Consider the following 13,820-nt stretch of genomic DNA (forward strand, 5'->3'; position numbering starts at 1 on the left):
ACAGATCACTTGAGGTCAGGAGTTCAAGACTAGCCTGGCCAACATGGCGAAACACTGTCTCTACTAAAAAAATACAAAAATTAGCCGGACGTGGTGACAGGTGCCTGTAATCCCAGCTACCCGGGAGGCTGAGGGATGAGAATCGCTTGAACCCAGGAGTCGGAGGTTGCAGTGAGCCGAGATCCCGTCACTGCACTCCAGTATGGGTAACAGAATGAGACTCCATCTCAAAAAAAAAAATTATGCAAACATAAAATGAACCTTGATATGTTGGGGGAACTTGATAGACTAGCTACAGAAATAATTTTCAGCATATCTTCCTGGGAAAATAAGCCACAGTATTGCAGCTTGAGTCTTGGAGAAAAGCTGAAGTGTCTTGAAGGTGTAATTACGGGGAAAAATAAAAACCTCCCACATTCTGTGATCAAAAGGGTCAGGGGTGGGAGGAGGGCTTTGGAGGAGATAATTTGCTCTTCTGTTCACAGTATGAGTACAGAGGACTTGAGATGAGTGCTGTGTTTGATGGAGAGAAAGTGCTTATGAGGAAGAAAGGACGGTCATTTGGCCAAACAGCCTCTCAGCCCCATTTCCCCCAACAGTAGTGTGAAATTAACCTGCCCCCTCCCCAATATGATGTCTAGCTCCACACACCTGTGCCCCGTGGTAAGAGTGGTGACAGTTATCACTTTCCAAAGAAACTTGTAATTGAGCCCTCCTCTGAGTAACTTGAGCAAATATCCCTGTGGTAAGGACTGCTTGCTTCCTGCTGCCACGTCTAAGGAGGTGACCAGCTCACCTGATAAATAGAAAGAAACATTGTTACAAAGAGGCCACCTGGACAGCTAGGGCATGTTCTGGATGGCTGACCCTGACATTCACAAAAGCTAAGGCTGCCTGGGACTGCCAGTTTCCACATCTTTAAAGCATTTGTATCCCTGAGTGGGAGGAAGGCAAATGCCAGGAAGGGGATCAAAGGGTGGAGTCGGGGAGGCGCAGGGAGGACAGGCCTGGTCCCCAAATTCCCTACTCAACCTCCAAGGGTATGAGTGTGGTAAACAGAGTAGTGGTCTAGGAGTTGAGAGATCAGGTTCTACTCCTGGGAGCCACTAGCCGTGTGTTGCTAGAGAAGTCACCTAACCATTCTGGCCTCGCTGTTGATAAAATGAGGATGTTAGACCCACAGACAGACCTCGTCAAAACAGCAAGCTAATGTGTAATGGCAGAATATGCTGTAAGTCAAGTATTTCTTGCAGTAAGTTCATTCAGAACATCATTTAGTGAAGCCAGTGCTCCACATTTAACCCTTCCAACCTCATCTCATTTAACAAGAGTTTGTGGAACTAGCCAGGCCTGATGGCACGCACCTCTGTATTCCCAGCTACTCAGGAGGCTGAGATAGGAGGATTGTTTGAGCCTGGGAGGTCGAGGCTGCAGAAAGCTGTGTTCATGCCACTACACTTCAGCCTGGGTGACAGAGTGAGACCCTGTCTCCAAGAGAAAAAAAAAAAAAGTTTATGGAACACCTGCTATATGTAAAACTTGTGCTAGACTTTGTAGGTGATAAAAAGCTGAAAATGGCATGGCCTCTCTGGTCCAGGAGTCCATAAACACATGGTGGGCTGTGATGAGACTGGAGTACAAATAAAAATCGGGTGCTAAGGGGGCAAAGCAGGGAAGAGATGAATTCTGCTGGGAGATCTGAGAAGGCTTTTTGGAGGGGGGCTAGAATATAAACTGTGGGGTTTGGACTGTGTCACTGGCCTTCGAACTTCTATGACTTGACCAAAGTGAGAAATATACTTTATAGCAAGACCTGGTACCTGTGTATATGTGACAGGGCATCCCAAAAATCTTAGGGCAGTTTTATAATTTAATCATATTACAAGCATAAATTCTACAAACCATAAAAACTATCATTTGAAAATTGAATCATTTAAACTTCTTTTGTCTTTAGTTGTACGAATTTTGAATAACAAATTTATCATTTTAATTTTGTATCAGGCAGTGTGTATCTTTAATAGACTGAAACAAACATTAAAATAGAAGTTTACTTTTCAGGCTGGACGTGATGGCTCACACCTGTAATCCCAGCACTTTGGGAGGTCAAGGCAGGAGGATTGCTTCAGCCTAGTAGTTGAAGACCAGCCTGGGCAGCATAGTGAGACCCCCATCTCTACCAAAAAATAAAAATTAGCCGGTCTTGGTGACACATACCTATGGTCCCAGCTACTCCAGAGGCTGAGGTAGGAGGATCCTTTGAGCCCAGGAGGTCAAGGCTGCAGTGAGCTGAGATTGCGCCACTGCACTCCAGCTTAAGGAACAGAATGAGACCCTGTCTCCAAAAAAAAAAGAAAGAAAGGAAAAACGAATACTTGCCTGTGTTACATGTGATACATGATGCACTTTGATATTTTCTTTTTCATTCTATTCTGGGTTTTTAAAATTTATTTATTTTTATTTTTTGAGACAGGGTCTCGCTCTATTGCCTAGATTGTAGTGCAGTGGCATGATCATAACTAACTACAGCCTCAACCTCCTGGGCTCAAGCAATCCTCTAGCATCAGCCTCTCAAGTAGCTGAGATTACAGGCCTATGCCACCACACCCAGCTAACTGGTCTCTTTTTGCTAATTGCTCTTTTTTTTTTTTTTTTTTTTTTTGAGACAGAGTCTTGCTCTGTCACCCAGGCTGGAGTAAGGTGGTGCTATTTCTGCTCACTGCAACCTCCAGCTCCTAGGTTCAATCAATTCTCCTGCCTCTGTCTCCTGAGTAGTTGGGATTACAGGCACCTGCCACCATGCCTGTCTAATTTTTGTATTTTTAGTAGAGATGGGGTTTCACCATGTTGGCCAGGTTGGTCTTGAACTCCTGGCCTAAAGTGATCTGCCCACCATGGCCTCCCAAAGTGCTGGGATTTCAGGTGTGAGCCACTGTGCCTGGTCCTAACTGGTCTTTTAAAGAAATTTTTGAATGCTAATTTGCAACACTCTTGAATTTATTTTATAATATCACAGTGGATTGTAATCAGCAGTTTGATACAAGCTGGGCTGGGTAAAGCCTCAGTTCCTTACACCAATGAGAGAAGGTAAGTTTGTGTTCTGGCCGGTGGGGCCAGGGAAGCAAATCCCATTTGTTCAATCTGGGCAGGCTTTTCAGAGAGGATTTCTGGCATCATCTCGGGATCAAAGCCAAGGATGGTCCAGAGAGTTGCAGGCCCAAGGGTAGCTGGAGGAAAAAGACTTGGGAAGAAGTGCTGAGCCACAGCGAGAGGGAAATGAGTGGATGGGGGCTGCGGGCACACTTGCCAGGAAAGCAGGAAGCCAGGTGTGGGAGCCCAAAGGTGAGGGAGATATACAAGACACCAGGGGCGGATCTCGTGAAGCTTTGTACTTGAAAGAATAGCAAAGAATAGCAGCTATTCTTTCTCCAAGGCTGGTGGAGGGGCGACCTCCACGACCTTGCTAACCATACTTCTGGGAATCATCTCCTACACAGGGAGCAAAAATCCTTAACCCCAAAGTCCTGTGGCTTGCACTAGATTCTGTGTCTCTTCTAAGGGACTCTTCCTGTTGCCCTCATGCTAAGCAAACAAACTAGAGAATGAGTGCCTCACCACCAAGGCTAATCCCAGGTGTCTCATTTCGGTTCAGGATGTGGTTAGTACCTTGAGGAACTGTAGGTTTGAGAGAGAAAGCTTCAGGCAGCCAGATGGGATTGAGAGATTAGATGCCTAGGAAGAGCTCAATTTAACCCTATATTTCTTTCTCCAGGGAAAATAAAAGAAGCAAAAACAGGCCCTGCTGTGAGGGACCACGAGGCAGCGCCAGGATGAAAGAGTTGGAGTAACCTAGGTGATTCTGAGTGAATCAGTCAGGAGGCCTTCCTGGAGGGGGTGAGTCTTGAGCACTGGCAACAGTTAGTAACTACAATCTTACCATGCCTTTGTTTCTAACTGTGCTCCCTCTTTCTTGCTGGAGTGGGAAGGTAGATGGAAAGTAGCAGGGAAGATGAAGGCTGCAGGACGGTTCAAAGCTGTCATGGCAAACACTCCCCCATTCTGCAGGCCTCTGTGTGGGCTTAGCCGGGACAGTTCCAGAACTGATGAGGTGTCTAGCTCAAGCAAATCCCCCTGTGCTAGCCCCAGCATAACTCAACCTCTGTGACAAGAAACTCCTGCTACACTGAATCCCCATTTCCTCCCCAAAGCCTTCCTCAAACCCACAGGGAACTCTACCTCTCTCAGCTTAGCACTTACTGTCTGTGCTATTCTGCTTTAATTTTATTCATTTTTGAATAAGTAATATAGTCAGGGTTCAAAGTACAAAAGAGTATTCAGTGAAAGGTCCTTTTCCTGCTCCTGAATCTCCCCTGGTCAGGTGCTTCCTTCACCTGGTCAGTGCTATCAGTTCTCGTTCTCCAATAAGATTTTCAAATCCCTTGGGGAAAAGAATTGAGCCTTTGTGTCCCTCTGTGTACCAGACGGGGTAAACTGTCCCACCCCATCACCCAAGGGGGTCTTCCTAGCACCACACCCTCCCTCTTCCATCCACACTGCTACTAACTCTCCTGGGTCAGACTCCGAATGGGTCATCCAGCTGCCAAGCAGGTCCCTTTCCAAGATACCCTCCACCGCTGTCATATTGCTCTTCCTGTAATGCTGGGCTCCCAGCTTAACGCTTTATTACTCCCCATGCCTTGGGTCAAGGGCAAATGCTCCTCAGCATGATGAACAAGGCCCTTAGGACTTGGTTTCAGCCACCTCTGTAGGCCCAATTTCTGCTACTCCTGCCATACCAGACTGCTTACAGTTCTGTGACTGGCTCTTCTGTCTCCCACCTCTAGACCATTGCAGGTACTGTGCCTTCTGCCTGAAATGTGCTCACCTCGCCTCGCTGACTCCTACTCGCCAGTTAGTGTTCGGCCCATTTCTGCCCCCGTGAGATTTCTTCACAGATGTTGCCCTCCCCCATTTGCTGAGTTTCCTGCATGCTGGCTCCTTCAGCACTCAAGGGTACCTCTTTGATTCTGCTTCTCACAGGGTAATCTCTGTTTAAAATCTGATGCCCCCAATTGACTGTAGGATCCTTGAGGGCTGGCCTTGCACTTCTCTGTGTCCCCCGCCTCTTGCAGAGTACCTGGTAGAGGCAGTTATTCAGTAAATACTGGTGGAATAAACAAATCTCTCCTATCTCCTAGACAATAGTTAATACAAAATAGATGCTCAAAGAGATTTCTTTTGTTTGATTTTTGACGGTGCTGCTGAATCTGATGTTATAAAAGAAGCCACATTTCTACCCCAGTCCAGAATGAATCCAGCTCCCCACTTGAGATCATGATGGCCACATACTCCCAAGGTCTCAGACACCAGGCCTCTCCACAGGCAGGAGCTTGTGCGTTTAAACAATAGCATTAAATAGTACAACCAGAGTTATTTTTAAGCAAAACATGCAGGGAGTAATGAACGTGGCTTTGGCCAAGGGCCAGGTGCTTGAGGATAACTGCTGGGAAGTGAAGCAGGGATTTATCATAATAATAGAAATAGTTGATACCATTTATTGAGGGCTTAGTGTGACAGGTGCTCTGCCAAACATTTTACCTACATTATCTGATTTAATTCTCCCCACAACCCTGTGAGTTAGGTATTAGTTGCCCCCACTTTATAGATGAGGAAATTGAGGCTTAGAGGGATTAAGTAAATTACCCAACAGTCACACAGCTGCTAATGATCAAAACTAACACTTTGTGGGAACTTACCACGTGCAGAGTCTGCTAAGCTTTGTCCATGAATTTTGCGGGGAAGGAACATAATCCTTGTAACAACCCTAGGAGGTAGGTGCTACTACTAGAAGAGGAAGAACTGGAATTTGTGCCCAGGTCCCTTGCCATTGATGTCTAGTGCTTAACCAGTGAGCTTATGTGTCCAGAACTCTGCACAGAAAGTTCTGCAAGCATTCATCCTCTAGGGCATGGATCCATATGCCTGGGGGTGGAGCCTGGTGAACGCCCATGCCCAGCCCTGCCGGGAATGTCTTGTCATGAAATCTTAGGTTTCTGTTAAATTCTTTTTTATTAAATAGGAGTAGATTACAGATAACTTTTATTTATTTATTTTTAAAGACAGAATCTCTCTCGCCCATGCTGAAGAGCAATGGTGCGATTATAGCTCACTGCAGCCTTAACCTCCTGGGCTCCAGCAGTCCTCCTGCTTCAGCCTCCCAAGCAGCTAGGACTACAGGTGTGCACCACTACGCCTCGCTAATTTTTAAAATTTTTTATTGAGATGGGCTCTCAATACGTTGAGCAGACTGGTCTTGAACTCCTGGGCCCAAGCGATCCTCCCACCTCAGCCTCCCAAAGTGCTGGGATTACACCATGCTTGGCCAAGAAATATTTATAAAATACGTATAGGGTATAAAGAATTACAGTCCACCAGCAGCCATCATCCACTTTGAGAAAAAAACACTTTGAAGTCCCCCATTACCCATCTCTAATCCTGTACCGTTTTCTTCATCTTCAGAAACTGGTTATATCATTTCTTTAGCTTTCTTTTTTTCGTGGGGAGACGGAGTCTTGCTCTGTTGCCCAGGCTAGAGTGCAGTGGCATGATCCTAGCCTACTGCAACCTCTGCCTCCCAGGTTCAAGTGATTCTCCTGCCTCGGCCTCCCAAGTAGCTGGGATTACAGGCATGCGCTACCACGCCCAGCTAATTTTTGTATTTTTAGTAGAGACAGGGTTTCACCATGTTGGCCAGGCTAGTCTTCTTTAGCTTTCTTTATAGCTTTCTCACATATTTGTATTCAAGAACAAGATATTGTTTAATTTTAGCACGTTTTTACATTTTCTATAAGTGGAATCATACTGTATGTATTCTTTTGTCACTTGCTTTTTTCACCCAACAACACATCCACATTGTTGCATGGAGAAATGGTTCATTCTTGGTCATCACTGTAGAGCACTGCATAGTATGGGTATTTTGCACTTTATTTATTCATTCTGCTGGTGGACTTAAAGGTTTTACCAGTTTGTTGCCATTTAAGTCAGTGTTGGCTTAAATGTTCTTGTACATACCTCTTGGTTTGCATCTACCAGAGTTTGTCTGGGATATAAAATGAGGAGTGGAATTGCTGGCTCAGGCTGTGTTCATTTTAAATTTTTCTTGATAATACCAAGTTGTTTCCCAAAGCCATAATGATTAAATCTCATGAGTTTAATGATTAAATCTCTTGTAGTGTTTCAGCGTTCCAGTGACTCTAGATCCATGCATATTAGGATCTTAGGGCAGGAAAGAAACACTGCCTCCAGTCTCCTCATTTTATGGATGAAGGAAATGTAGATATGGGAAAGTTGTGGCCAATAAGGTGATGCCACCACTCAGCAACAGAGCCTGGCCTCGAACCCCAAGCACCCGACTCCCTCCTTACCCTGTGTTGGCTCACTTCTCTCTCTTGTCCCCTCCTTTCTCAGGCTGAGGCCCCAGCTTGTGGCCACCACAACGTATCAAGCTATCTCCAGGGTTGGGCTCAGGACTCAGAGCTGACGCAGCTGGGGTGCCCCTTGGTTCTGGAGGATGAGGCTCCTCCGCAGACGCCACATGCCCCTGCGCCTGGCCATGGTGGGCTGCGCCTTTGTGCTCTTCCTCTTCCTCCTGCATAGGGATGTGAGCAGCAGAGAGGAGGCCACAGAGAAGCCGTGGCTGAAGTCCCTGGTGAGCCGGAAGGATCACGTCCTGGACCTCATGCTGGAGGCCATGAACAACCTTAGAGATTCAATGCCCAAGCTCCAAATCAGGGCTCCAGAAGCCCAGCAGACTCTGTTCTCCATAAACCAGTCCTGCCTCCCTGGGTTCTATACCCCAGCTGAACTGAAGCCCTTCTGGGAACGGCCACCACAGGACCCCAATGCCCCTGGGGCAGATGGAAAAGCATTTCAGAAGAGCAAGTGGACCCCCCTGGAGACCCAGGAAAAGGAAGAAGGCTATAAGAAGCACTGCTTCAATGCCTTTGCCAGCGACCGGATCTCCCTGCAGAGGTCCCTGGGGCCAGACACCCGACCACCTGAGTAAGTAGCACCCAGAGTCCTTGTGGGGAGACCAGGGCTTTGCTAAAGGCATGGCTAGTATGGCCAGGGCCATAGATCAAGGGGCAGAGAAAGAGTTGAAGGGAATTTTATAATATGGGCAAGGATCTCCTCTATGCCTCACTTCTTTCCCAGAACAACTGTGCTGATCCCAGGGGTTGTGATTCAAGGGTATTATGGTCAGGCCAGAGGCCCAAGGAGACCTGTGAGAGTGAAATGCAATTATGAAAGTGAGATGATGTGGAAGAAGGAACTCAGCCTGGCACCAGGACCTGGCACGGGGTGACTGGGGAGACCTGATACCAAGCTGTGGTTTCAGTAGCTTTCTCCTCTACTGAGGCCTGCTCCAGAGACTGTGGGACTCTAATGCTGAGCTGTTTGGAGGGGCGGGGGCATTTCTTAACAGCAGCCCTGGTGGTTAGGAATATCCTCACACCTGGTTTCCTCCAGTGAAGGCCCACAAGGCCGCGAATTGATTCCAACCTTTATTTGAAGTTGTTTATAGCCTCAATCTTGCACAATGAGATCTCACTTAGATCTTTGAGTGGCAGCCCCCTCCCTCTAACGCCCCCATGGCTGCATTCCCATGATCCTCAAGTTAAAGACAGTGTGTCTTCCCCACTTAGCCTTTGTCTTTTCCAGGTCAAGTGTTATACCCTATTTGGCCTTTTCTCAAATGGCAGCCCTCATCCCCAGATTTCATGAGTCTTTAGGGCTGTGAACCTGAGGTTCTTGAGACTTGAGCCAAGTATGATAGCCCTAGAACAAGGGGCCACTTGAAGCTATCAGGAATTCCTCAGCAGAGAAGGGCACTGGGGCCAGGCACAGTGGCTCATGCCTATAATCCCAGCACTATGGAAGGCTGAGGTGGGTGTATCACTTGAGGCCAGGAGTTCAAGACCAGCCTGGCCAACATGGTGAAAGCCTGTCTCTACTAAAAATACAAAAAAATTAGCCTGGCATGGTAGTGGGTGCCTGTAATCCCAGCTACTCAGAAGGCTGAAGGACAAGAATCGCTTGAACCTGGGAGGTGGAGGTTGCAGGGAGCTAAGATCATACCACTGCACTCCAGCCTGAGTGACAGAGCAAGACTCTGTCTCAAAAAAAAGAGAGAGAGAGAAGAGCACTGGGTGTGACAGCAGCCAGTGGAGGAAGCCGGGGAATCTCTCTGGAGGGTCCCCAAGAAATCCTCTGACCAGCAGAGGAGGTCAAGGAAAGGGTGTGAGGTCACATGATTCCTTGAGATCCAGGATTAACACATTTCCACCCCAACCCTGAGATAGAGTGTCAAGAAGGTAGCAGCGTGGCCAAGTGCCACAGAGTAGCTGGAGTGGATGAAGATGGAAGAAAGGTCGCAGGAAATTGACTGTGATAGTTGTGTCAAATCACAGGGAGTTAATGAGAAAATGGATTAGAGAGGAACTGTACGCTGTAAAGGGAAGAACCTTTTCTTCTCATTGAGTATGGAAATCATAGTCACTTTTCTCAGATGTCAAATTTGGCCTTTATTACCTACCCCTCTGGGACCTCTGGATTGGATTACATTTTATGCAGTTCACATATTACGGAGGAAGAGAGCCAGCCCTGGGAACTCCTAGCCTGAGAGCAGATAGCAGATGAAGGAAGGGGGTGGAGGAGCCTCAGCATCACAGCTGGGGCACTGAGCCAGCTCTGTGGGGATGGATTTTGGAGTGGTTTGGCTAGAACCTGTGCAAAGGCTCAGGGTGGGTGGCAGATACCGGGGAAGACAGGAACAGGGAACAGCTGTTCCCACCTGCTATAAAGAATGTAGGCTGTGGTTCAGAGGAGTGGAGGATGGTCTGGGGGAGTCTCTGGATGGGGCCCTCCCCACACCTGGTACTCCCAGGGACCAGGAGAACTTTGTCCGTACTTTCATACTTCCAGGTGTGTGGACCAGAAGTTCCAGCGCTGCCCCCCACTGGCCACCACCAGCGTGATCATTGTGTTCCACAACGAGGCCTGGTCCACACTGCTGCGAACAGTGTACAGCGTCCTACACACCACCCCTGCCATCTTGCTCAAGGAGATCATACTGGTGGATGATGCCAGCACGGAGGGTGAGGCTGGAGGGGCCCAGAGGAGGAGGCCGGGGTCTCCCCTGGGCACTCAAAGGAGGAGGGCAGGTCCTTTCAAGGGAGCAGGCACCACCTCATGAGCCTGTTGCCTGGCATCACAGCTCATCTTAAAGGCCAGGAGCAGGAAGAAGTCAGGTAGGGGCAGGTAGACCATGCTTTCTTCACACCTCAGCCAAAGAGCTCCAAGAGCTTTTCAGCTCTGGCTTCAAGACTCCCTGAACGCTGCCAAGGCCAACCCTAACTCAGAAATGCTGGCAGAGCCAGGGCAGAGGGTAGGGACAGGCCTTCACCTCTGTTTCCTACCCGCTGGGCCACTCTTCTGCTCTTGAAGACTCCCCAACCAGCCCTTTTTGCCACAGCTGTTGATAGGTAAGTGGGGTTGCTCACCAAACTTCCAGCCTTCAATTCCACAAACATCTACTGAGTACTGTGTGCCTGGCTCTGACCCAGGCAGAGGGGATGCCATGACAAAGGAGACAGACCCTGCCCTGAAAATACTAAAAACCCCCATAGGTCAGAAGCCTCTTTTTTTTTTTTTTTTTTTGAGATGGAGTTTCGCTCTCGTTGCCCAGGCTGGAGTACAATGGTGTGATCTCAGCTCACCACAACCTCCGCCTCCCAGGTTCAAGCGATTCTCCTGCCTCAGCCTCCCTAGTAGCTGGGATTACAGGCATGCGCCACCACACCCAGCTAATTTTGTATTTTTAATAGAGATGGGGTTTCTCCATGTTGGTCAGGTTGGTCTCGAACTCCCGAACTCAGGTAACCTGCCTGCCTCAGCCTCCCAAAGTGCTGGGATTACAGGCATGAGCCACCGTGCCCGGCCAGAAGCCTCTTACAACACTAGCCACAGTGCTGTGGCAGTGATGCACCTGTAACAGGTGTGAAAGGGCATGGACTGCAGAGTCCAACACCTAGGAATTCAAATCCCAGCTCTGACCCTTCCTAGCTCTGTGACCTTGGACAAGCATTTGGCCTCCCTGAACCTGTTTCCTCTTCAAAAAATGGGGGCAGACCGGGCACAGTGGCTCAAGCCTGTAATTTCAGCACTTTGGGAGGCTGAAGCGGACAGATCACTTGAGGTCAGGAGTTTGAGACCAGCCTGGCCAACATGGTGAAACCCCATCTCTACCCAAAATACAAAAAATAATTAGCCGGGTGTGGTGGTGTGCACTTGTAGTCCCAGCTACTCGGGAGGCTGAGGCACAAGAATCACCTGAACCCAGGAGGCGTAGGCTGCAGTGAGCCAAGATGGCAACACTGCTTTTCTGCCTGAGAAGACAGAGTGAGACTCCTTCTCAAAAAACAAAACAGAAAAAAGGACTGGGCGTGGTGGCTCACACCTGTAATCCTAGCACTCTGGGAGGCCGAGGCGGGCAGATTGCTTAAGGTCAGGAGTTCGAGACAGCCCGGCCAATATGGTGAAACCCCGTATCTACTAAAAATACAAAAATTAGCCAGGCGTGGCAGAGCATGCCTGTAGTCCCAACTACTCGGGAGGCTGAGGCAGGAGAATTGCTTGAACCCAGGAGGCGGAGGTTGCAGTGAGCCAAGATCATGTTACTGCACTCCAGCCTGGGCTACAGAGTGAGACTCCATCTCAAAAAAAAAAAAAAAAAAGAGCAGTTGAGTCCCTTACATGGTGGGTGAGGGATATGAGATAGGTCATAAATGAGATTCATGTGCCACAGAGTGGCTGGCATCAAGTAAGAGTGTCACAAGCATGCATTCCATTTTATTCATGGTACGGGAACAATGCACCATGGAGTATGTAGCCAGGAGGTGCCATTGCTGCCTGGCGTGGCTAAGGCTGGTCTGCAGTGGAAGCCAGATTGGAGCTGGGCCTTAAAGGATGAGTGTCTAAGAGAGAAGAGTGGATGAAGGGCATTCCCACAAGAGAATGGCATAAGCACAGTCCTAAAGACATGAATGTGTTTGTTAAAGAGATCTGGTGTGGCTGAAGCTTAGGTTTGTTTAGGAAATGAGACTTAAAAGATGTTAAATTGGCCAGGGACAGTGGCTTACCCCTGTAATCCCAGCACTTAGGGAGGCCGAGGCGGGTGGATCACTTGATCCCAGGAGTTCAAGACAGCCTGGGCAACATCTCAAGACCTTGTCTCTATAAAAATTACAAAAATTAGCCTGGCATGGTGGCATGTGCCTGTAGTCCCAGCTACTCGGGAGGCTGAGCCAGAGCACGACCCTGTCTCAAAAAAAAAATGTTGAATTGACATTCATGTCATGCTAAAAGCATTTATTTAGAAAGTAAGGAGTCGTTGCAAGTGTTTCATCTGTATTGTGACCTCATTTCAGAAGGATGGCAGCTTTGGAGGAGGATAATCGGCAGGAAGAGAGGCAGAGGACTCACAGTCTGGAGAGGAAGTTCTTACACTCACTTGAGAGTAGGAGATGATGGGGCCGGAACTAGGAAAGGCTGTGGGACTGAGGCACCTTTAGGCTGAGAGTCTCCACAAGCTTAGCCCTCCTCGTAGGAGGCATGTGGTGTCTGGGGCTCTCCCAGGTTGACCTCCTGTGCTCAAACTCCCAATAGTGAGGGCAGGAACCGACTCCACACTTCCCAGTGTAAGCGCTGGGGCCACTCCAGTAGAGCTGCTTCCTGTCCTTGTCCTCCTCCAGCCTCCCTCCTTCCTCTAGGTTAGGGGTGATGCTGAAAAGAGGACTAGGGCTGTGGAAGGAAGGGCTGAGTGTGAGCCCTGTTGAGTTCATTTCTTCAGGAAGCTCACATCTTCCCAGGGAAGACAGATACTTGGCAGCACTTATAAAGCAAGGCCAGACCAGCCTGGGCAACATAACAAAATCCCATCTCTACAAAAATTAAAAATTAGCAGGCATGGTGGTATTTGCCTGTGGTCCCAGCTACTTGGGAGGCTGAGGTGGGAGGATCACTTGAGCCCAGGAAATTGAGGCTGCAGTGAGCTGTGATTGCACCATTGCACTCCAGCATGGATGACAGAGTGAGACCTTGTCTCTAAAAAAGATACAAATAAAGTAAAATAGGCCAAGCACAGTAGCTCATGCCTGTAATCCCAGAACTTTGGGAGGCTGTGGCAGGAGGATTGCTTGAGGCCAGGAGTTCAAGACCAGCCTGGGCAATGTCGCAAGAACCCATCTCTATAAAAAATAGAAAAGTTAGCTGGGCACGGTGGCATGTGCCTGTGGTTCCAGCTACTTGGAGGGCTGAGGTGGAAGGATTGCTTGAGCCCAGCAGGCTGAGACTGCAGTGAGCCTTGACTGCACCATTGTACTCCAGCCTAGGCAATAAGAGTGAGACCCAGTCTCTAAAAAAAAATAATAAATAAATCAAGGCAAGCAAGTATCAGGGATGCAATGACAGGGTCTGGTGGACAAGGAATGTATAGATTAGGCTTCTGGAAAGGGAAGGGTGAAGAGTTTGGCAGAGATGGGAGGAGCTTGGCAGTGATCTCTAGGGAATCTTTGTAGCAATGGAAAGGTTGTATGGAATGGAAGCAAGCATATTAGCGGTCCTTCCTCTCAAACTGGGTTCTTTCGTTATCTTTCTCCTCCTAACCCTATGCTACCCATCCTTCGGAAGCTCTTTCACCTGAATCTCTTGTACTGGAGTGTATTAGTCCATTCTCACACTGCTATAAGGACATACCCAAGACT

The 13,820-nt window shown here is 48.3% G+C and overlaps 1 protein-coding gene across 6 annotated transcripts in view; it reads left to right on the forward strand.

Moving 5' to 3' along the window:
* GALNT6 (polypeptide N-acetylgalactosaminyltransferase 6) overlaps positions 1–13,820 on the forward strand; it is a 40,007-nt gene that overhangs the window by 4,456 nt on the left and 21,731 nt on the right. For 4 of the 6 annotated variants that reach the window (XM_055357196.2, XM_055357193.2, XM_019039071.4 and 1 more), the window contains 3 exons: positions 3,770–3,891; positions 7,465–8,058; positions 9,982–10,154. In XM_055357196.2, the coding sequence (XP_055213171.1) occupies positions 7,568–8,058; positions 9,982–10,154 (664 nt within the window). In that variant the 5' untranslated portion in view covers positions 3,770–3,891; positions 7,465–7,567. Of the gene's footprint in view, positions 1–3,769; positions 3,892–4,841; positions 5,039–7,464; positions 8,059–9,981; positions 10,155–13,820 lie in introns of all 6 variants that reach the window. The other 2 variants (XM_055357198.2, XM_063693980.1) reach the window with 2 other exon arrangements.

The sequence above is a fragment of the Gorilla gorilla genome, chromosome 10 (genome assembly GCF_029281585.2).
Source record: "Gorilla gorilla gorilla isolate KB3781 chromosome 10, NHGRI_mGorGor1-v2.1_pri, whole genome shotgun sequence".
NCBI lineage: Eukaryota > Metazoa > Chordata > Mammalia > Primates > Hominidae > Gorilla > Gorilla gorilla.